Below are 23,648 nucleotides of genomic sequence, written 5' to 3' on the forward strand. Positions count from 1 at the left end.
GGGGGCTCAGGGGGCCAGCAGAGCACCCTGGGCCCGGTGGGGAGAGCAGAGAAGCCACCTGCCTCCTCCGTGTTGGCTGCTTGCGGGGTGGGGGGGACACAGCCACGGCCGGCTCGGCCTCAGCACGGAGGCACTGCTCCGGGGAGAGCTCTGGGGCGGTGGGATTTCCCGAGCGGGGAAGGCTGCTATTCTGGCCCACCATGGCGCTGTAACCCCATCTGTGCTCGCTGGTACAGCCGTGCCCTTCGCCCCGGTCACCAGCATAGTCTGAGTCACCGGGAAATCTGATAAGGCTCTAATAAAACCACTGGAGTTGTGTAGGGGGGGTTGCTCGTCACCCTGCGACTGGGCTCAGCTGCCCTGATTTCTTGGCTCTGCTACCGACTTTCCCGAGCGTCACGTGCGTGTGTGACTGCAGCCATCAAAACCGGTGGGAGTTTTGAACCGATTTATTAGCTAAACTTGAGGGGCAAATGGGTGTTTTCGTAAAGACGCAGTCCCTAATCCTTGGGGGCACTCAGTGTGGGGAAGGCATGGGCCCTTGCCATGATGCATGGCCGCTAAAACTCGAGCTTTGAAGGTTAACGCTTGCTGGTTGGCGCCGGTTACGTTCTTGTTTTAAGACGGCATCAACTCCCAAAGCGCCGGCCATCGGATGCGCTCGGGGAAGGCTGCCCTTCACCTTCCCGGCAGACAGGAGGGGAGCACTGCAGCCTTGCTGCAGCTGCTTGGTGGAAATCATCAACAACAAACGTGACCCATCAATTAAAGTGAATCATCAGCCGGAGCAGGAACCAGCGAGGTGTGTCAATTCCTCTCTTCCGCTTGGTTATGTTCTGGATAGTCAAATTAACCTGTTTTAGCAATTAAGCAAGAACTCGTGAGCGTTTCACGTTTTGAAAGGGCTTCGTCGTATCTGGGTGAGAAGCCTGGTTCTAGACGACAGCAGTTCGGACGCGTTTCGGTTGAAGCAGGAGCGTGCGCTGGCAGCACCGCAGACAACGAGGGACTTGTTCAGGAGAAAACACTGGGGCTCGTTTTCTTTCAGAAACGCTTCCTAGAAGCTAAAACCAGTACAACGCTCCCGTGAAATAACTGGGTCAGATTTTTCCACCTCCTCCTGCCTGGATCGATCGGCAGCCGTGGTGGGTAGCTCTGGACCGTCTGGTACCTGGCTAGCGTACGTTTGCCAATGGGGGACGCAGCAGCAAATTAACTTCTTGCTTCTTTGGTAACGAACGTTCCCAACCTGCTTGGCTGAATGATCCTGGCTGGCCAAGGGCCTTTTGGCCTGTTGAATTCCGTGAAGGATTTTGGTCGCTGCAAATTCTTGACAAAGTGGAAAGATATTCCTGCTTCACGGAACCCTGGAGACAATCCAATTAACTCTGTGTTCCCGAGTGAATCCATCAGCACTGCAGCGCTCTGACAGTGGCCAGTATCCCCATCAGGGCCTTGGGCCTTGAGCTGCCTTGGGGCTTTTTTCGGTTATTTGTGTCCCCTGTGGTAGGAGGGTAGTCCGGCCTCCTCCAGCTTTTCATGGCCCAGCTGAGGCGTTGGCGGTGATTCTTAGAACTTGCACCATCCTCGCACCGGGAGGGAGCGTAATTAGGATTAAGCTTCTTAGTCTGCAAAGGGAGAGCAATACAACCGCATGAACAGGCAGAGGGAGCTTTAAAAATGTCCCATCAAGCAAATTACAGAAGTTATAATACACCAGAGCTTATCCCGCTCTATCTTGGAGAGCAAAATCAGATGCTGTGTATATACCTAAGTTCATAATTGTCTTCCTTGGCTACTGGAAATGCTTCACACCTCCTGCCTTTGAGCTGCCACGCACCTGGGCACCTTCTCGCACCCAGGCACCGGCGTTTCCCCCACTCCTCCGGGCCACGCGAGTGCACGGAGCTCCATAACACGCTAATACAGTACCCAGCGAACGCCCAGAGTTGTGTTCACATGTAAATCATGCAGAACTCAGCCCTCACATTGAGAGAATCTTCCGCGAAGCTTTGCTATTCTATAGTAGCTTTGATCACAGGGGCTAAATATTTTTCAACGGATGTTAATTGTCAAAAGGTAAACACCATTTACCTCGCACGGGGAGGCGAACCCAGGTAAACGCCAAAAGGGAAGCGTTTTCTGAAGTCGTGCAAGGAATTGGCAGCAGATTTGCTCAAAGAAACCAGGAGTGCAGACCTTGTACATCCTGGCTGCAGCCCATGCTGGCTACAAGAATGTTTCTATCCATTTATAGTCCATTTTTATATTAGACACATCTCTTTCTTTCTCATCCTCTGCATTTATGTGCTAAAGATGAACTCAGGTCCGCTATGTCTCTCTCTGTTTACAACTTGCCTCTGTTCCTCCATCCCCGCTTGCAAAAATTGCCTGAGCAAAGAGGGTGCCGGTCAGGCTTTCTCTCCCACTCAAAGGATTTTTTTTTCTCTGATCTGCCCCAATAAACAGCACAGGGAAGTGGAAAGTAAAGGATGCATGACTCTAAATTTTATTGCAACAGCTCTAGCCTAACCATTTCAACCTGCAAACAAAACCCAGTCCAGCTCCAGCGCTCGCTGGCCAGGTGTCTGCAGGACAAACCGTGTTGCTTCTCTCTCACAGACTAAGGTCTACGACTACGAGCCTATGTGTTGTGGCTTCCTAACTATGGCCCAGGGTGTAAAATTTAAATTTCTCCTTCGTTTTCTAAGGTTTTACACTGAATTTTCTTTTTTTTTGTGCACACCACGTAGATTGAAGACAGAATAAGAGACAGGTATTTACTGAAACCATTAAAAAACGCCTTCTGTATGACTTAGATTGTTTTCCCTCAACTATTGTAAGAAGAGCAAGTCCAGCTCTCAGGCAGCTTTATTCCTTGCTCCCTGTACCTTTCTATGGCCTGAAAACCCCGCAGCTCTGTTGTCGCGAGGATACCCTCCAAGGAGGTGTTTATACTGCAGGAGGTTGGGCGCTGGCAGGAGAACGCCTTGTTTACATTCCCCAAGATGCCTCCAGTTCCCTTTGAGACTGCAGCGGGAAACTTCAGCTCGGACAGTCAGGACCAGCAAGTAGCCCCGCTCCTCCTCGGCTTCAGCCGCTGTTATGTCTCTCCGTCACCAGTGTGGAAAAAAAATCAAGCTCCTGTGCCCCAATTTTCTCTCCGTCAGCAAGTAAAACTTCCATGTCAAGGGCATCTGAAGCCTGCCTGATTTCTGCGTGGAGCTTTAGATCCCCATGAGGATGGCATCTGAGAAAAGAAGATAAAACCCTGTTGTAAGGATGATAGTGATGGATCCTGATTATTATTTGTTTAATTAAAAGAGTCTGGACAGATGCAGAGGCAACAATTAACAATTATCTTCTGCCAAGAACTTTGACAACAGCTGAATAAGTTAATGGGTTATGAGATGAAGACAAATCATTAGAGCTAATGGTTGGTCTGTCATTTATGGGTCTGGAGGTGTACAGGAGAGTCCTCACACTTCCATGTAACGTCTGATTTAAAGGGCTTTTTCCTCCTTCTGTTCACACAGAATAGGCAAGTAGCAATTTTCTTCTGTTGTGCAGCTGGGATTATCTAGGAGCCATGGAATTAAGTTCTAAATGAAAATTTAAACTATTCATTACACTTTATTAATAGACTTCGGCGTGTTTAATTGTGGAGATAAATTAGAGATGAATTCATAACTTTTGATTTATTTTACACACACATACCCCTTTTTGGGAGGGTGCGTTCAGATAATTAGGCCTAGTGGAGATGCCAGCCTTGCCTTCGCCCCAAGGTCTTTTGGCAGTGTCCCCAGGGCCAGCGGCGGCTGGAAGGACAAGGCAAAGGGAAGGTTTTTGCAAACACTGCCACCTCCTGGCTCTTTCCACAGAGTTATTCCCCCCCCCCCCCCCCCAAAAAAAAAAAACCACAAAACAACCCAACCCTTAACTTTGTGCTGCCTGGGGGAGCCTTGCACTTCACTTCTACGAATTGCTGGTGGAAAGATCAACCACTGGCGGGCAGGGATGAGTTTTTGCGCCGGGAGCCAGTCACAACCTGCTGCCTGTGGGGAGGTCACGCCATGAGCTGCCTGCGGAGGCACCGGCCTGGTGGCCTCCTCTGCGGCAGGGTGAGCTGTGCAGGATGGCTGCCGGCCGCAGGGCCAGGAGAAAGGAGCCAGGAAGCCCAAGGCCCCCACCGAGCCCGTGTTTGAGGGCCGGTGTGTGAGGCAGCTGAGGCCTAGGCCCCACTACGGCCTGCGCACTGAGGGGATCAGGGCCCAGCGAGGGCTGGCTTTAAGCAGCCCCCGAGTTGGGGTAAGGGGTAAGGAAGAAGGGGAGCGGCAGAAAGGCCTGGCGGGAGGGGCAGAGGGATATGGCCGGGCCCTGAGGCGCCATCGCCGCGGGCCGAGGCCCCCAAGGCATTCAGCCATCGCTCCCTCCGCCGACTACACCTCCCAACATTCCCTTCGCGGCGCCGCGCTCCCGCCTCCCCCTCCGCGCCGATTGGCCGAAACTCCCCCACGAAGGGCTCCTCCCTCTCCCGTTGACTCGGTGAGCTGTCAATCACGGGGTGGTGGCGGCCGGCAGGGGGAAGTATTCTGGAAAGCGACTTACGCCGTTTGCGCGGGGCCGGGGTGGCGGCGGGTGCGAAGGGGGTGGTGGCGCAGTTGGCGTGGCGCATGCGCAGAGGCTGCGCGGGGCGAGCGGCGGCGGGGGGTGCTGCTGAGCCCCGGACAGCTGGAGGGGGTAAACAGGGGAGGGGGCGGGGGGGCACGGCCGGGGCCTAGGCCGGGCCGCGCCTGAGGGCCCTGCCCGCGGCCCGGGGACGGTGCTTGCCGCCTGCGAAGGCCTTTTGGTTCTTCAGCGCCCCCCCCCTCTCCTCGGTACCGTTCTTCTTGGTCCGCTCTCCCTCCCCACCTCGCATGGATGGAGCCTCGCAACTTCCAGCGCCCGCTGCGTCCGCACCCGGGAGGCCTGACAGGTAACGGGCCCGTCCGGACCCGCCGCCTCCGCAGCCCCTCCTCCCTGTCAGCTATCCCCCCCGTACCCCTTCCCTGTCAGCTATCCCCCCCGTACCCCTTCCCTGTTAGCTGTCACCCCCCCCGCCCCCCTTCCCTGTCAGCTATCCCTCCTCATACCCCTTCCTTCTCAGCTCTCCCCGCCATACCCCTTCCCTATCAGCTGTCCCCCTCCTGTACCCCTTCCTTCTTAGCTGTTTCCCCCCCATACCCCTTCCTTCTCAGCTGTCTCCCCCCCATACCCCTTCCCTGTCAGCTGTTCCCCCCCATACCCCTTCCTTCTCAGCTATCCCCCCCCCAGCCCTTCCCTGTCAGCTGTCCTCCTCCCCACCCTGCCCCTTACCTCCCTTTCTTGTCAGTTTTTCTCCCCACACCCCTTGCTCTCCCCCTCGTTCCTGTCAGGTCTCCCCCTGCCAGGTTTCCCCTTCTTTCCTGTTACCCCCACCCCAGGCCCTGCCATGTGCTTCCCCCCCATCTCCCTGCTGGGCTCCCCCCCTGCTTTGCCAAGAGCCTGACCTCATCCCTCTGAAGAATCCCTCCTTTATCCATCCCCCCTGTCCCAGTCCCTCATTCCCATTTTCCCCAACCCTTCTCCTTGCCCTCCCTCTCTTACCAAGCACCTCTTTCTGCCCAGCCCTGTCCATACCTGTATTCCCTGGCTGGTACCTGCCCCCCTGCCAGGTTCAGCCCCTGCCTTTTGACTTCTCTTTCCCCCACCTGCAGCTGGCACTGCCTTCTCCTCGCTTTCTTCTCCCCTTTCCTAAAGGCTGACTCTTCCCTGCTCACCTTTCCCTCACTAAAGCCTTCACATGAAACTCTCCACTGTGCTGGTGGGTGTCCTGCAGCCCCTTTCCTTAGAGAGATCAGCCTTTCCTTCTCTGTCAGCGTCTGCTGGTTGAACTCCTTCCTGGAGCTGCTGGGCCATGTGCGTCTTGGCATCGGGTTGTCACTTGTGCTGGGCTGAGGTCTAGCGTCTTCCTTTTTTTCCTGTGGATGGCTGCGTCAGCTGGAGGATGAAAGGTAGAGGTAGGATGCCAGCTTAGAGGGCTGCTGCCTGAGCTCTAACCGCATGTGGGCCAGCGTCTCTGGGCATATCAAAGTTTCCCTCACGCTCTTGTGCTGGGTCTGTCAGGTCTCAGATTCTACCTCTTCTCCTGTCCACCTCTGTTGTGAGCAACTACTTCTTCTGTTGTTGGCTGGTTCCGTGTTCTGAGCCATCTGTCCTGCTCCTGGCAACTCCTTCAGCCCTTCTTTATATGAGGTGTCTGCTGCTAACCAGGTCATTTCCTCTTGTTTCTCTAGGTTTGTTAAAAAAAAAAATATAAATCTACCTATCTATATGTATATATTTTAATTTGATCTGTGACCTCTTGGAAAGTCAAGGTAAAGAGGATAGGGAAAATAAGTTGTGAGGCTAGACAAGTCTGCTGAGTTGGGTCCTGGGTGGTGTTTGAATGGGTGAAGTAATTTATAGATGCTTAAGGGAAGGGCCATAGGAATCTTCCTTTGGGATGCGTCGCGTATCCGCAAGGTTTGTAGTGTGCAGAGTGCTGCTTTTCTTCAATGACCTTGAGTTTGGAGACTGAGAAACTTGGGAACATCCAAACAGTTAGGACGTGGATTGCTTATTTAAGATTGCGGATTTAAGAATGGGTCTGGCTGCTTTGTGGAGTTTCTTAGGGTTGACGGAGCTTTTTCTGAAGGGTGGTGGTCCCCGGATTTGAACTTTGAAGCCCATATCTGCAGGGCACTTCTCTGCGTCAGTGCGTTGCTGCGTGTGTCGGTGAAGTAGGGGTGTGTGTATAGGAGATTCTGTGCGGGGAAAACACGTTCAAGCAAAAGAGCAACCCCCCAAATCATAGCTGCGTTGGGACCCTTCAATATTAAAGTGACTGAATTGTTTGCATTATCGATGTCGAGCCTTTCTTTCCAGACTTAGAGCAAGTGTTTCAGGAAAATTAGAATAGCCAGCTGGGGAAAGCCAGAGAATTTTGTTACTCCCCATACCCCAAAGCACCCTTTGAAAGCATACTTTTCCAGGAGCTTACGGGGGTCTTAAGTTACTGTCAGTGTAAATACAGCCTCGCAGATTTTGAGCCCACAGCCTGCAGAAATCTGTGGCTTGTTAATTTTTGACTGCAGATTTAAAGGCCAAGTGTTGCGAAAGTTCTTTTTCTGCCTCTGGAGCTTTTATGTTGCAGGAGCAGAAGAGTCCACGAGTGAACCGCAGCAAACTGCAGGTGGGATGGTCCTCTTTATGCTTCAGGGGGTAGTTTGAGAAGAGTCCGTCACTGTGGATGAGGCGATGTCTTTAACTGCGTCCCAGGTTTTTAGTCCTGTCTGGGGTATTCCATGCAGGTTTGGAACAGCGATGGACAAGGGAAGGTTGTCCTTGCGCAGAATTGAGCGCAGAGACGCTTTTGAAGGTTGAGGGAGAAACGTGCTCCAGTAACATCTAATAAGTGACCAAAAAAGGTCACGATGATCTCTTAGGTGTGGGCAAAGTGAAGCTGCTTGTGGGGGTCATCGCTGGTAGCAATAGTGCAGATTTACCTGAAATTGTTCCTTGTTGCTGGGACTTAAGTTGGTTGTAGAGGTTTAATTAAAAGCCAGAGAACTGCATGAAGGGTTTAGGAAACAATGTAGCTAAAAGCGAACAGAACATGGTTTTGCAGAAACAAAAAACCAGAGGTTTTGCTGAAAGGGAAACATCCTATACCAATTTACATGCCTTGAGTGGTAACAAATGGACAGACCCTTTGAAGGGGATCCATAATGGGAAGTCTTTACGTGTCTAAAAAATTGGAAGCACCATTTATTCTTCTCTGATTGTATATATTTTCCAGGAGACCTACAAATCTTAGGGGGTTTTATGCTTTATGTCAGGGTCAATTTCTGACGTAATTGGAGACCGTTGATCTACACGTACAATGGTGTGGTCGATATAATCTTCTGTTTCATAGTAGGCACTCTACACATTTTAACTCGAGAACTAGGTAACTATCACGTTCATGGCGAATGTGAGTCTGGGATTACGACCATTGCGGCTAATGGACAAAGTCTGAACTGGAATGAGAATTTAGAACTTCTTCATGAGTTTTCTGTGATTCCACGATAATTTAAGGTTGCCAAAGCCCTTTCAGTGCCTGTTGAGCAACAAAAAATGACATCGTGAAAGCAAGAAAGAGTCTTCTTGGCCAAGCATGCATGCGTATTCTGGGAGACCTTTAAGCGTTTTACAGTATTCAGTCGCCAAACCAAGCCCTGTCTAGGCAAGAGAGACACCTTAGGCTCATGCATTCCTGTTTGACCGTTTTTTTCCAAGCTTGTCCTTTTTTTTTTTTTTTTTTTTTAATGATCAAATGCTCAAAAGTATGCATCAGCATCTCAGGTATACTAGACACTGAACAATTTGCTAGTATAGCCTTGGGTGCTGGTATTAGTATGTTTAAAGTCAGTTTTGCATTGGATGTTTTGTTTTAAACTCTGGCTTATTCCATTTTGTCAACCAAAGGGCTGATTTAATGGATGATTTTCTTGACCTGTGTCTTTTAAGAAATAAAGGTAAGATGTGTTGATCTCTTTTGAGACCCTGATGAACGATGCTCTGTTGAGAACACCTCTGAGTTACTGCAGCTGACAGTGACCTGTCCGGAGTGTTGGGAAGCTCCACAACACACCTGTAATCCTAAAAACACTCGCAGAGATAGTAAGCTCCTGTGTATTGCAGCACTCCCTTGGCCAGTGTGTGTTTCAGAGTTCCAGAAAGGTGTAAAATGCCGTGGCGGAGGAGACTTCATTGGAGAGCAAGAGAATTTGAGTTTCTCTTAAGGATTGGTAGGTTTTGGGGAGGGGCTGGATGTTCGTTCCCTCTGAGCATCCTATTTGTACAGTCAAAGAGTGGATTTATAGTGTATTAGTGGTTTTGAAGTAACTTATTTAGCAGTAAACTGGCTTCTTGGTGTGGGTTATTTATGCCTGTAGAGTATGAGAGATCTGTCTTTCCATGAACGTGTATTTCTCCATGTGTGTCCTTCAGGTCATTTGGTGCCGTTTCTTGCTAGATAGGAGCTGCATAAAAAGGAGCTGTTTAGAAAATAGCTGTGACTAGAGGTAAGGAAATCTGACAAAAATACTTCCAGGGATCTTAAGAGAGCAGTGGGGCATTTGTCAGTCAGGGTGTGACTGCCTGCTTGGCTCTGGCATGGCATTAGGCCTCTCTGGGGTCCTAAGATGAAAAGAAAACTAAACTGCTTTTAAAGAGGAAGACGAACAGTCCCTGCCTGGCAGGGAAGAGGAAGGGTTAGCCAGATGCCGCTTGGAGAGGGGGGATTGCGGAGAGAGTCTGGGAACGTTGTAGGGAAGCAGTAAGAGGAGTGGAAAGCTGCAGACAAGGCCGAGGCATTGAGATCTGCTGGAATATTGTCCCTCGTCTCTCTTTATGATGTACTTTGGGTTAATGGATTATTCACTTCTCTGGAAAAAGTGTTTAACTGTCGTCAGTCACTGGTCACAGGTTCCTGCAGAAAAGTGCAGTGCGAGGTCGGGTGGCTGGTGTGTTTCATAGGGCTAGACGGAGGAGGAGGAGGAGGAAGGGAGCCTCGGGATATAACCTTAGAGGTGAGAAGATCTTGGGTTTTGTACAGTGAGTACCAGCGTCCCTCGCCTGCGGGGTGAGCTGCCGAGGCGTTGCAGAGCGGTGGAAGGGCTCTCTGCCCTGTTGCAGCTACGGATGGAGAAAACACTTGTGTATCCCAGAGGGTTTGGTTAAAGGAGGCCAGTCTGTGGGGATCCAGCCTAGGAGAAGGGCAGGTGGAGGCTTGTTAGCTGGAAAGGGTGTCTGGAGAAACTGGAAGAGAGAGATCACAGATACCATTCATCCCTGCACGTTTAGTCTATCCAAACTTGAAGCTGCTTTTTGAGTCAGCAGCCCTCTTCTCTCTCTTGCAGAGCTTAGCAGAAAAGCGTGTCTGAAAACCACCTCCTTATGGCACAATGTCTTCCGCAACGTAGCTTATTAGCCCAGCTGGCACGTTTATGTCGAGCTGGCCTTGGGCACCAGGGGCGATGGGTCTGTCCTGGTTTCCCGTGTTTACCTCTGAGCTGCAGAGTCAGCAGGATCCACCTGCCCTTGTGCCGAGGCGCTTTGCTGCAGGTTCCTGCTTCCTCTCCATCCCATGCCTGTGAGCTGCTCGTAAGGGCAGTTGTTGTTGTCTGCTTAGAGACGCCATCTCCATAAACAGGCAAAACAATACCTACGCTAAGCTCATGTGGAAAGCCAGAGGTTAGGTATCAAAATCCGATAGCTAAATCATCCTACTACGAGAATTAGTGTGAAATATTGATGATGGAATGCAGTCACAGTGCTGCCTCTTGCTATTAAGCCTGAGAGTGAAGCAACTATTACTTAACACGTGAGTAAATGAGGTTTAAAGATGCTTAAAACATGAGGTGTCTTCCTGGGCATGCGTGCTAGCTTTCCCCATGCTAGTTCTGGAGTAAAAGGAATGTGGATTAAAAAATATATACATGATGGACAAATATGTACACGCTAGCTCAGTTTCAGGCTGGCCAGTGGGTTCTAGGGAAGCCCCAATTTATGCACTAGAACAGATGGTGGGGTCCAAAAAATCTCAGCTGATTGCTCCAACGTTGGGGGGTGAGTTGAACTTCTTCCGTCACGCTGAACTTGAGGCGTGTGGCAGTTGGCTTACCGGTCACATCAGCTGCAGAAACTGGGCTTGGACGGTGGTGATTTGGGCTGGTATGGGTACATCTGGGCTGTGAACTGGTCCCGGGGAAAGTACGGCCTCGTTAGTCCTCGCTGGGCACGGACTGGGAGCAGGTTTGCCGTGCAAAGTCCTCCCATCGTCCTGACTCGCGTTCAAGGCCTGCGCTCTCGCTGTGGGAGTTTTATCAATTTTTTTCTCATCATAAATACAAAATAAGACTGAAATACAAACCGGGAGGGCTGCTTGTCTTCTGCTGTCTGCAGTAGGGACGTTCATCTTCAGAGACCTACAAACTACTGGGCCTTTTCTCTCTGTGTTGTAGCGTAGACATGCCATGACTACCCTAAAAATCCTGCTTTTCTGCTGCAAGAAAATCCAATTTTCGGTCTGTCTGTATGGCTTTGCTACCTATCTGTAGGTCTAATGACGTTGCTGTGCTCACCGCGGAGCTGCGTAGAGGAGCCAGCTGCGTTAGGAAAGCAATCCAAACTTCCACTTTGTCCAGGCTCTGCTTTCTGTGAGGAAACATAAATTCTTGGTACTTCCTACCCATGGGGACGCTAACAATTTTTTGAAAGCAGGTTGAAGCCGAAGCCCAGGGCTTTGGGGATCCTGAGGTGCAGGAGCCTCGTGGTTTTGCCCATGCAGTGGAAGCTCCTGTGCGACCCCGAAGTCGCTGAAGGTGGAAATCCTCGCTTTGCAGCAGCCTGAGAGATGAACCGGCAGAGAATCAGGCAGGGTTTGTCAGAGCTTCTGCCCTGACCTCAACGGCGTTATTTGTTGCTGCGTTTCTGCAAAATGTTCTTGTTTCAATGAATCAGCATTTCCTCATTCAAAAGGGGACTCGCTTGAAAATTTTGGCTTGTTCTGCTTGTGAATGCTTTGAAAAGAGAATTTAAAACTGTTGGGTTATGTAGGACAAAATAGATGTTTAATGTTTTATTTTATTTTATTTATTTTTTAAGAGAACTGTAGAAAATATCAAAATGGGACAGCGCAGGGCCTGCGGTATGTAAATGTAGTGAATTACATCAGTTCTCACAGACTGGCTGGTCCTTTGCTAGGCAGCCTGTCTGGAGCAGGGTTGTGACAATCACTCTGCAATTTGAATGTTTTCTAGTAGATGTAGCTGATTTTATGGGGTTTAAATTATTTAGGTTGGTGCATTAAGTACGTAACTCCATTAAGAGTAGGAGGGGAAACTCTAATTTCTCCTGGAAATACAGCTTTAAATGATTGCCCGTTTTCTCTTGCTAATGTAATTGGGTGTTCAGATGATAGTGTAACCTGTTGTGATTTCTAAGGAAATGCTTTTTTGGGTTTTGTTTTTGGGTTGGTTTCTTTTTTTGGCTGATGATCAAATGTAGTAAATGAGAGAGAAGAGGTGGCCAAGAATATCGATGCCTTGTTTATTCACAATATAATAAGTCTTTGTTGGTTGTGGAGTTTGGGGAAAGTGGCCTTGGACATGAGTGGACACGGAATGGTGAAAGGCAAGCTGTGACACAGGATGCCACCCTGGACTTGCAGGGTCTCTGTTGGCATAGAAACGTGGCTTTTCTAGGCCGATGTAGTCCTGCTCGTTGTGATTTCTCCCTAAAATGAGGATGGCCTCTTAAGTCAGGCGTTCTTCAGTCTTACATTGTTCCTTCCCATCCTCGAATTTCTTCAAGGAGCCTTTATACAAAACTTTTCAGTTCTTAGCCACTGCTATTTTTAGAAAAAAAAAATAATGACATAATATTGTACATAAATGACCTAATATGTTTGTGTGCCTGCCTTTGTTCCCTCCCTCTCCTGTCCTGCAGGTAATTAAATGCCCTTGGTGTGGATCTTTGCTCTGTTGGCATGCTTGGATGCACAGCAGCTCTTCCAATAGCTTCTTTTCGTCTGCCCCATTGCAAGAAGATGGCAAAAGCAAACATTACCAGAGACATCATCCACAGACAGATCAAGGTATGTGTTAGCCAAGCGGTCACTTGTGTTGGGTGGAGAGATGGAGGATCAGTGTTCATGCTGGATTGGGAAATACTCATGTTGTTGCCTTTACTTCTGAAAAGGTCTCTGCTCTTTAGGTATTGATAAGCTGTATAAGTAGCTTAAGAGAAGAAACACATAGGACCTGTTGCTGTCCTTAATGAAGAGCTGGGATGAAGTATGGCATAACAGGAATACAGTCCTTCTCCATAGCAGGAGCGCACCGTGATAGTTTGACATCAGCTGGTCTGTTCCCTTTGAGTACGATGTTGAAGAGAGAAATCAGGCTGGTTGTGTTTGGGCACCATAAAGGACCCTTAGCTAGCTTCCCTCGTGAGTTTTCTGTCTGCTGCTTTATGTGTTCTTATCGTATGATCTTGCCATCAAAGGTGTTTTTTGACTGTAGTGAAGCTAATGATCTCTGTCTCAGTCTCTTTCTGTCTCCTTTTCTTTAAAGAGTGGTGTGTTGCTTCCTTTGTGTAGGGAAAAACTTCCTCGGTGGTCGGATCAGTCATCTGATGGCTGCATTTGTGAAATATCTCTTAACGTGAAAGGACAGACATAGCAGACACAATAGGCAATTATTACTTGGACTCGGAGGCCTTAAATCATTTGCAGCTTTGCTGGTGATCAGCATTCACGAAAGTGGTCTGTTAGTGGCCAGAATAAGGAATGAAGAGCTTGAACGCTCGCTTCACTTTGCAGTTGGGTAGCAAACTTTGTATTATAAGCTTGTAATTTAATCCATGTGCAAAGATTTATTTTACTGCTCTAACAAGGAAGGGATGGTTCTGTGGTTAGAGCGTTAGCCTGGGACTTTTTCACACTGTCTGCTCTGTTAGACTTTCGTGTGTGACCTTGGGAAGGTTGCTAAGGCTGACAGTTCCTTGTAGGAAAAGCAATATCCTACTGCACAGACCTCACAAAGCCACTGAGGTTGCAATTGCAAGGCAATTATAACTGCAGCACCTTCCACTGGACCGAGCAGTGTTTTGGGAGTGCTATCCATAAAAAATATGTCAAGGGGTCTGAAGTTTGTAATGGAAGTTAGTACAAAAAAGCCTGGTTTTGTTTTGGTTTTGCTCCAGTCCCTTATATCCCAGAATCATAGAATGTGTTGGGTTGGAAGGGACCTCTAAAGGCCATCTAGTCCAACCCCCCTGCAGTGAGCAGGGACATCTTTAACTAGATCAGATTGCTCAGAGCCTCATAAAGCCTGGCCTTGAATGGATATGTGTCTCCATTTTGTTTTCAAATAGCTTTTGTTGTGTGGAGTTCCTTACTTAACGTTGGTCTGCAGAGCTGTGATGTAGTACTAGTTCTTTGTGTCTGCTCTGTGGCTGCTAACACGTCCCTAGTACCATCAGTGCCATTTTTGACATCAGGGGTTCTCATCTATAAATGGTGATAACGAAGGCTTACGTTGTCTTTGCCTGACAATAGCATGGCATGGGACAGGAGCGGGGCTGGATCAGGTCCTAGGAAGGAATCTCCTTGGACATTAGATGTTCCATCCAGAATATGACTTGCAGTCCCTTTTCCTCATGCCTGCCTCTGCAGTTGGCCTTCTTTCACTGAAGCCATCTGCTAACGCATCTGTGAACCCTGTGAGATCACAGGGGAAACAACTGTCCTGCTTTTCTTCACCTTCATTTGTACCGCTGCGGTTCTGTGGCAGCTGTTCCCTTCCCTGTAGAACAGGCTGTGCTGTGGTACTGCAGCTACATGCCCCTACTCCATTTCTGATCAAATAAGCCATCTCTAAAGGATGCTGCTGCCCAGTTACGTTCCCCAGTGCTTTGCCCCGTGGTGGTGGTCCTTCAGGACAGATCCTGTGTAACGGCAGACTTCTCCTGAGCAGCTGTGGTCTAGGACTGCCGGCCTCAGGAGTGAGTTGCTTCTGAAATCCTCACCAAGGGATAACGACAGGCATTCCCAAGCTTTTCCTGTATCTCCTGTTTCTGGCCCAAAGTAGGCAACTTATTCTGTCTTAGTGTGGGCCTCTCAAACCTTCTCTTGGCTACCCAGCTGGAGCCTGACAGATTAACATCACTTAAAACCAATTCAGGGGCAAGGATTACAAACTGCCTGCCTGGGGAAGATGCAAATAACGTCTCCCTGCTATGGGACAGGTACCTGGTGCTATGGACACCCCGATACCTGGCAAGGTCCCTGCTTGATTTGTGAAGTTCTGAAATCTTCTCTTGGAAGGGCAAAAGGAGTGTTTTGTCTGCTGTAGTCAGTGTGGCGCTTGTTTGCTTTGTGCAGGAGAGGGGTGCGCTGGGCTTCGAACGACACTATCACGTCACCGATCCATTCATTCGACGCCTGGGCCTAGAAGCAGAATTGCAGGTAAGTGAGCGGTGTTTTAACGAGCAAACCGAGCTGCTGCGTGTACAACTTAGTGCAGAAAGGACAGCGTGCGGGAGTGTGTGGCGTTCTCTCTCTTGTATGGGATAGACAGCGATTACTTAGTCCCCTAAACTGCATTAGAGCCAGGAATAGCTCAGTGAGATCCTGCGGGAGCTTTCTGCATTACCTAATGCACCTACGAGACAGACCTTAACGGGTGTGTATCAGCTAATCCTAACAGCAGCGCCTGAAAAAGGCAACTGTCAACTGTTCAAGATATTCATCTCGGATGCTGAAGAGTGTAATGTTGCCTAAAAAATAGGTTGTTGTATTGCAGTCTGACACAGCTTTAAAAGATCGTAAGATTGTCTTGGTTTGGGGGAGGAAAGGATTCTTTTGTCCCCCTTTTCAGTCGCATCTCCCCTATCAAACGCTACTCAGTGCTCTCCTGGTACAGTTGTTAGTTAATTTGGATGAAGATGGATGATACAGTCACCCAGCAGCAAGGTGCTTCTAAAAGAGTTATCAAAAGTGCATTTTCCCTGCGTTCCCGGAGAACCTGTACATGTAATTTGTCAGCCTAGCCAAGGGCTTTTGAAGCAAAGTCACCTTTCCGTGTGTACAGCAGGATTTCATCTGTAGCCTCTGAGACTAAACTGCCATTTTATTCAACACTACATTTTTCTTTATTTGTTTCATTTTGCCTTTTCTACCCCAGCTGCTAGAGCATGTCTCTCTCTTTTCTGGAGGTGCTTATCTGCCATGTGGGTGGTTGTGGTTTTTTATTTATTTTTTTTATTTTTCACAGGGTTGGAATGAAAAAACCTGCTTGTATTGGAACACGTTGTTATGTGTGGGGAGCTTGCTGTGTCCTTGTCTTAGAACAGCTCTGTTTGATAAGTCTGAAGTTTGTATAATACTGTTTTCTCTTTTTTTTTCTTTTTTTTTTTTTTTTCTTTTCCTCAGGGTCACTCTGGGTGTGTCAACTGTCTCGAATGGAATGAAAAAGGAGAGTAAGTACGTGGCTTGATTTGGGGGATCAACAAACGGATAACCCCAGGTTCTGCCAAGAGTAGGACGTAGGTCATCTTATCCTAAGCAGCTGCTTCTCATTCCCGGCAAAAGGGAGCTCAGGCTCAAAGTTTTGAACTGTAGAGGAGCTCACGCTTCAAAAGAAGCTTCATTTTGTTAAATATATCTGGATGGTATGAGGAATGCCCCTTTGGTAGAGTTCAGAAGGGAAATGGTCAGACTAAGAAGTAGAGATTGAAGGCTGCTTCTCCTCTCTTAAGTGGTATTATGGATTATAATGGATCTTCAGGATTTGCCCAGCTGGTAGTGACATTTCCCCACCCCCTGCACCATGCTGTTAAAAGCGTCTGCTGGGGGACAAATATATAAGGGAGGAAGGTAGAGCATTTACCCTTCCCTGCAATTTTAGGGGGAAACTAAACAGAAGAGCATTTCTGTTATCCAAATGGAATAAAGAATATCTGCATGAGAAATTACTGGATGGAAGGAAGAGCGTGTATTTCTTGACAGGCCTCTTAAAAGATCCAAAGTCTGCTGTCTGATACTCCTCAGAATTATTTACCAGTGAAAATTTCACGTACTTGAAAGAGATCTGGCTACAAGGAAATAAGTTTAAAACAGCTGATGGTTGCAGATGTCAAATTCTTTTGCTTCGAATGAAGATGGGTGTACAAGGCAAACACCGCCTTGCAATACCGCTGCCACACCCTACGCTTAAAAAGCAGTTTGTGAATCACTAAATGGGGCCTGGCTCGGGACTGCTCGGGCACATCCAAAGTCCAGGAATGAATGCCTTGGCTTGGATTCGGGGATGATGTGGAGCAGTTAATGCAGCCGGGCTAAAAAGGCAAATGGAGGCCCTGCATTTTGTTGTTGACCGAATGCTCCTATTGTTTTCCCCGGTGCCATCTGAATCTGCGGTGAGCTGGTCCGATGGGCTAAACCAATGAAAAACACTGGCTTTATTTTCTCTGGAGTTGATGTTTGGCTGCTTTAGCTCCCTGAACTGGCTGAATGGATTGGCGCGTGGGGAGCAACAAGAACACATGGCTGAGAAAAGAGAGAGGAAGTAGGCTTTTTAGAGCTGAATTAACTTAATGGCTGTCTGTGGTCAAACCACTCTAAGAAATTGGTCACAGCTTAGAACAGAAGAATACATGCTGCATATTTCTCTTCTCTTTCTTTTAGCTTGTTGGCCTCTGGCTCTGATGACCAGCATACCATTGTCTGGGATCCTCTGCACCACAAGAAACTCCTTTCGATGCACACAGGACATACTGCAAACATCTTCTCTGTCAAGGTATGGGATTGGAAGGGATAAACGGCTGACAAAATCAGCAACCGAAGCTGGGAAACATTTTCCTACAAGTGGTTTCCCTCCTGAAATAATTTAATATTTCTAATGTTGAGGAAAAAAATGGCATTAAATCTAATACCTGTTCCCAGGCTTATCTCATTCCCTCTGTAAAGTCAAAGGAAGTGGTTGTGGCACACTGGGATGTGTGACGAAGAGACCGTTTTGTGTGCTGCTGTAGTTGGTGACTCTTGAGTGTGCACGTTGGCATGTGTGCGATGTAGGTAATAACGTGGATCATCCTGCGTTCCTAAAGCCAACTGCTCTGTGACCCATCACGACAGCTCGGCGATGTCTGTGTGACCAGCCTCGGCGCTTCTCAAATTTGAATCAAATCTCTCTCCCGCAGTTCTTGCCGCATTCAGGGGATCGGATCCTCATCACGGGAGCTGCAGATTCCAAGGTGCATGTCCATGACTTGACTGTCAAGGAGACCATCCACATGTTTGGAGATCACACCAACAGAGTTAAGCGGATTGCCACAGCTCCCATGTGGCCTAACACCTTCTGGAGTGCAGCAGAAGACGGGCTAATCAGGTACAGAACTCTAGTTGTTCTGCCCCAAAATTAATTGGATTAGCATCTACTCTGGTGTGTACTATGCACGGATCTGAAGAGAGACTGCCTCCCTACTAAAGAGCTTAAGCTAATCTTTCCCTTTCCTGAAACTGGAAGGATTCGTCTTGAAAAGACTCCTCTGATGCACTTTACTCAGCTCCTCTGTTTTCCCCCCACTGAAAAGGGAGGGCAAGAAAGAAACAGCCGTGTCAAATGGGAGGGAGATACAACACCAAGCGACATTTCCCTCCAGAGTCATTGAGACTCTTAAACGAGTAATGTTACTCTGAGGGTCTGGTACACTTTTCATACGAGCTACTGTTTGTGAGATATGACTGGGAGTTTAATTTGGAACTTGATTAAATCTGTGCGCGTTATAGAGCTGCTTTTAATGGTTATCCTGATATTGAGGCCTAGCGTATATTGAACTGAGATGCTTCCAGTAACTCGTGGCACAAATGACTGTTAATGTTTATGGTGCAAATGACTGTTAACATCTCTTCATAGGTGACAGATAATTAAGTGTAGGTCACTACTGAGCAGTATAAACATGCTGCTTTGAGTGGACTTCGGTTTGGTCCCCATGGAAAGCTAACCTCTCTCCGCTTGCTGCTTCTGTTAGCTGGTGATGTGGGTTGCCCGACTCTTTCTTCCCTTTGCAGACAGTACGATCTGCGAGAGAACAGCAAACGTTCCGAAGTCCTCATAGACCTGACAGAGTACTGCGGGCAGCTGGTGGAGGCCAAATGCCTGACGGTCAACCCCCAAGATAACAACTACTTAGCAGTAGGGGCAAGCGGACCCTTTGTGCGGCTCTACGACATACGCATGATCCACAACCACAGGTAATGGCAGCTGCTTTTTCTGGGTCTTCTGAGCCCTCATGAAGTTCAACCAGGCCAAGTGCAAGGTCCTGCACCAGGGTCATGGCAATCCCAGGCACAAATACAGGTTGGGTGCAGAATGGCTTGAGAGCAGCCCGGAGGAGAAGGACTTGGGGGTGCTGGTAGACGAGAAGCTCAACATGAGCAGGGAATGCGCACTTGCAGCCCAGAAAGCCAACCACATCCTGGGCTGCATCAAAAGCAGTGTGGCCATCAGGTTGAGGGAGGTGATTCTGCCCCTCTGCTCCGTTCTGGGGAGACCCCACCTGGAGTCCTGCGTCCAGCTCTGGAGTCCTCAACACAAAAAGGACATGGACCTGCTGGAGCGGGTCCAGAGGAGGCCATAAAGATGATCAAAGGGCTGGAGCCCCTCTGCTGTGAGGACAGGCTGAGAGAGTTGGGGTTGTTCAGTTTGGACAAGAGAAGGCTTCAAGGAGACCTTAGAGCCCCTTCCAGTCCCTAAAGGGGCCTACAGGAAGGATGGGGAGGGACTGTTTATCAGGGAGTCTAATGATAGGACACAGGGTAATGGCCTCAAACTGAAAGAGGGGAGATTTAGATTGGATATCAGGAAGAAATTCTGTACGGTAAGGGTGGTGAGGCACTGGAACAGGTTTCCCAGGGAAGTTGTCAATGCCCCATCCCTGGAGGGGTTCAAGGCCGGGCCAGATGAGGCTTGGAGCAACCTGGGCTGGTGGGAGGTGTCCCTGCCCAGGGCAGGCGGTGGCACTGGATGGGCTTTAAGGTCCCTTCCAACCCAAACCGTTCTGTGATTCCATGAGAAATCTCTTCAAGGCTCTGGTGGGAAGGGGGCTTGCAATGATCCGGCACTCGCCCGTCTCACCGTGCAGTTTTACTCAGTCTTTTATATCACCCAGAGTCTTTTCGAACTGCGTGAGTACAATGGGGTGGTGCGAGGCAGGCTTGTGACTGCACAGTTGTATAGGTACGAGGCCTTCCCCTTGTGTGCAAACAAGAAGTGTCGGCATAGATCAGGCTTCCAGAAGTTGAATGCTGTGGTTATAAGACTGTTCTTCTTTCTCATTAGAAAAAGCATGAAGCAGAGTCCTTCAGCTGGAGTACACACGTTCTGCGACCGGCAGAAACCCCTCCCGGACGGTGCGGCACAGTACTACGTGGCAGGTATTGGGACCTGTGCTGGGGGTGACTGATGGGACTTTAAGTTAATGCCCGAAGAAGCAGAGTTCTACCAGTCACACAAGAAACTACTGCTTGGAAGAGTTCTTCCCTGATACAGGGATGTTCCATGGAATTGCAAATTGCAGATTATTAACTTCAATGCTGTGAATTCTTGCTTGTGTTACCTGCCCACTTTCCCTGGTTTGGCGGTGTTGTGTGGTCGTGAGCCGGCCTTACTTTTTCTTGTCTAGCGTAAATGTCTTTTTGTCACTTTTATTGGAAAGCCAAGGATTGGATAACCTGGGTGCTATAGGCTCCTGGAACTGGTCCCAGCCAGGCTGCTGTTAAAAATCTTTTTGGCACAGAAGTGTTTTATCCTCATCCTGCAGATGAAGAATCAGCGATGCAGTATCTGGGCAACCTAGATGACATTCTTCTTCACTGCTTGTTGTTTACTATCTTATTTTTCCCCCAAATGTTTGGGTTTTTTTAAAGTATCTTAGACCACCACGTTCAGCAGACCGGTTTTGACAGTCTTGCTTCTGATGAGTCCCGCTAGAGGATTTCTCAGGTCCCCTGAATTGGTCATGCAACACATCTGCTGTCTGAAGCAAAAGAACCTGCGCGTGAGCTGAATACTTAGGAGCCTTGGTTTGGTTGTGCTAAGGGCTTTATTAAGGCAATCTGATTAGAGGGTTGAAGATGGTGGTGTTTGTTTGCAGATGGCCACAAATCGCAGAAGCCAAATGCGCAGTGAATCCCTAAAACTGCGATTTGCTGGGTTCTGCAGACTTCATTGTTAGCAAGCTGGTCATAATCCGGTCTTCTCTTCATACGGAGATGGCCCTGCGGAACTGATACCTAGAACTTGTGAAAAGGCAGCTACGCGCATCTGGGTGTTTCGATGGCTGATGGAAGGATTCAATAAACAGCAGTAGGAAATGGAAAATCCCTTAGGTGCATGCGCTTCGTGGCATTGCTTTCCTAACGACCCCTTGTGAAAGGGAGCACCTGGGGTAGGACAAAGACAACTGGTTACGCTAATACATATGAAACTTTTCTCTCCACAGGGCACCTCCCGGTGAAGCTTCCAGACTACAACAATCGGCTGAGAGTTCTGGTGGCCACGTACGTCACCTTCAGTCCTGATGGCACTGAGCTCTTAGTCAACATGGGAGGGGAGCAGGTAAGACGACAGCTAAAGTTTGGCAGAAAGCTTCACATTGGGTTGTGTTTGTTGGGTCACTCTGCGTTATTGGGCGTTCTTGAAAACGGGTATAGCAACTTCTCCGTGGGTAATATGGTTGATTTTAAACTGCTTTCTGATTCGTTCAGACTAAATGCTTGGTATTAGGGATTTATTTGTTATGCTACCACTGATCAAACTTGAACCACGTTCTATTCTGGTTTTCCAATTCACGTTTTGCTCTCTGGAAGAGGAAAAAAAACCGAGAGTTCTGGAACTGACCTTTGCTGACCTAGAAAAGATTTCCTAACTCATTCTTGAAACATCAAACTGCTTCTGTAATAGAATCTAGTGAATAAGGAACTTAGAGAAGCAAAGGCCTTCACCTGAAACATTGATTGCTTTAATTTTAAGTGCTGGGTGATATTCACGGATCTTTTGTAAAGCCTATCAGTGAAATGAGAAAATCCTCCTGACAGCATTAATCAGCATGGATTAAGCAGGAACTTTGCTTGTGGGCAGGTTACTCTGTGGTTGTCCTCTACAGATCTTTCTCACACTTGTGCTCGTTCCCTTTAAGAGAAGGTGCTGGGTTAGGTGAATTGTCGGTCTGATCGGGGCTGTCAGTCCCTATACCAGTACTGATTTAAATTAGGGCTTCACAGGGCTGCTTTCGAAGTTTCTCAGGAAATCCTGGCTTCAGCTTAGAGAGACTTTTGCCTTGGTATAGCGTACCACCTCTTCTCTGCCAATTATGTTTGATTTGTTTACCATCACTGTGTTAATGAAGTAGTTAAAACATCTTGGAGTTGAAGCTTTCTGAACAGGTCAGTTTGAACAGGTCAGTTTGTGGTCAGGTCATCTTTTAAGTTCTGTAGGCGTGCAGAGGGCTTCCTTACCTCATTTCTCAGCGTTACTCTTTCTGAACCCAGTACTGGTATGGAACGTGCCACTGGTGCTGCCGTCATCCTGTGTGTACATGTCTATAACCAAGATTCCTGGTTAGAAAATTGGCAACAGCAAAACACAAATGTGATACCGTGTACCTGTCTAGCCCTGTTTTATTTCTGTTCTATTTCACTGACACTTTTTTTGTCTCATTCTCTGTCTTCATTCCTCAGGTCTATTTGTTTGATCTAACATACAAACAGCGACCATACACTTTTCTTCTCCCAAAGAAGTGCCATACTTCAGGGGGTAAGTATGATGCTGTCATGAAAGTGAGTGGGAGGCAGAGTGGGATCACGTACGACACAACTATTTTTCAGGGTGCAGCCCAATCTGGGCAGGAGCAAGGGAAATGAAGCAGGGCATGGTTGTTGCTGGGCTGTTTCTGCAGTGCGCTTCAGACCCTGAGTTCTAAAACTCTTGTACAGAGTGACAAAATGTGTGTCTCGAGGGGAGAAGGGAGCTGTTGAGAGGTGTCTGCCTGTCTGAGCTAAGGAGAATGTGTAAAGCTGTGCACGAAGGATAAATTAGGCTTCATAGAGAGGTTGAGGTCCTGGTATCCTGCCTTCAACTAAGGGGGAAAACTTTTTGAACAGGCATGGAAATGGTATATGGTTTTTACTTTTTTTTTTTTTTAAACTTATTAGTAAAATGTAGAATACATCTATTATCCCCGTATACACCCATTAGGAAGGAGACAGAATAATCTCTTCCCTAGTCTAAGAATCTGGCCTGGCACTAATATCCCTTCTGGTGATGAGATAGTTGAATCAAAAAGGCATTTATTTGATGAGTAAGTAAATCCAAAAGCCTTTTTATTCCTGGCCCTGTTTCTTACGGGGCCTGTTCGTACACAGATACTGCAGGCGGTATGATGGCTGCAGCATTATTCCCCGGGCAGAGGCTGGCTCTTATCAGGGAGTGTTCCCTGCTCGGCCCGGTCTCTGGTCTCCGAGTGTTCTGGCAGAGTTTGATCTGTGTACTCAGCGTGCCTTAGGCCTTAATCTAACACTCATATCCTGGTAGCAAATCTATGCCCTGCCTGCCTTTCTCTTCTGTCTCGAAGGTATGTGGGTGATCTGTGCTGCGGTATCTGGTGAGGGCAGGCTTTGAATGGCAGGACGGCATTTGAACAGGCTCACGGCGGTGCGGTTGCAGCAAACGCTCCACCCTGTTGGGCACAGAAAGTTCAGGCAAAGGCTGCGGAAAGGCGGTAGCGGTGCAAAGGTTGAACTTCGTGTGCGTGCACGTCTCTGCACACTGACATCCCCGAGCGGTTCGGTGGACTGGTTGGGCAGTGTCCCCGGTTTCCCAAGCTGGGAAGTGGCCGCAGGAACACTTCCAGCTGCAACATAAATGCAGTTTGCAAAGCTTGAAGCTGAATATTTTCTATAGAAACGGCAGATGATGCGCCTGCGTGACCTTCCCAGGATTGTAAGCGCTCTTTGAGCAGTAGGGTAAGAAAAGAAAGAA

At 48.4% G+C, this 23,648-nt stretch overlaps 1 protein-coding gene across 1 annotated transcript in view; it reads left to right on the forward strand.

Annotated features, from left to right (window-relative positions):
* Positions 1-4,651: 4,651 nt before the first annotated feature.
* The window catches only part of LOC134525334 (WD and tetratricopeptide repeats protein 1), a 43,158-nt gene continuing 24,161 nt past the window's right edge, over positions 4,652-23,648 (forward strand). Inside the window, exons 1-10 of the mRNA XM_063356118.1 lie at positions 4,652-4,975; positions 12,553-12,700; positions 14,990-15,073; positions 16,040-16,086; positions 17,294-17,405; positions 17,809-17,996; positions 18,680-18,862; positions 19,950-20,044; positions 21,112-21,227; positions 22,349-22,424. Of these exons, the coding sequence (XP_063212188.1) occupies positions 12,593-12,700; positions 14,990-15,073; positions 16,040-16,086; positions 17,294-17,405; positions 17,809-17,996; positions 18,680-18,862; positions 19,950-20,044; positions 21,112-21,227; positions 22,349-22,424 (1,009 nt within the window). The 5' untranslated portion in view covers positions 4,652-4,975; positions 12,553-12,592. The remainder of the gene's footprint in view (positions 4,976-12,552; positions 12,701-14,989; positions 15,074-16,039; positions 16,087-17,293; positions 17,406-17,808; positions 17,997-18,679; positions 18,863-19,949; positions 20,045-21,111; positions 21,228-22,348; positions 22,425-23,648) is intronic.

The sequence above is a fragment of the Chroicocephalus ridibundus genome, chromosome 19 (genome assembly GCF_963924245.1).
Source record: "Chroicocephalus ridibundus chromosome 19, bChrRid1.1, whole genome shotgun sequence".
NCBI classification, from domain to species: Eukaryota; Metazoa; Chordata; class Aves; order Charadriiformes; family Laridae; genus Chroicocephalus; species Chroicocephalus ridibundus.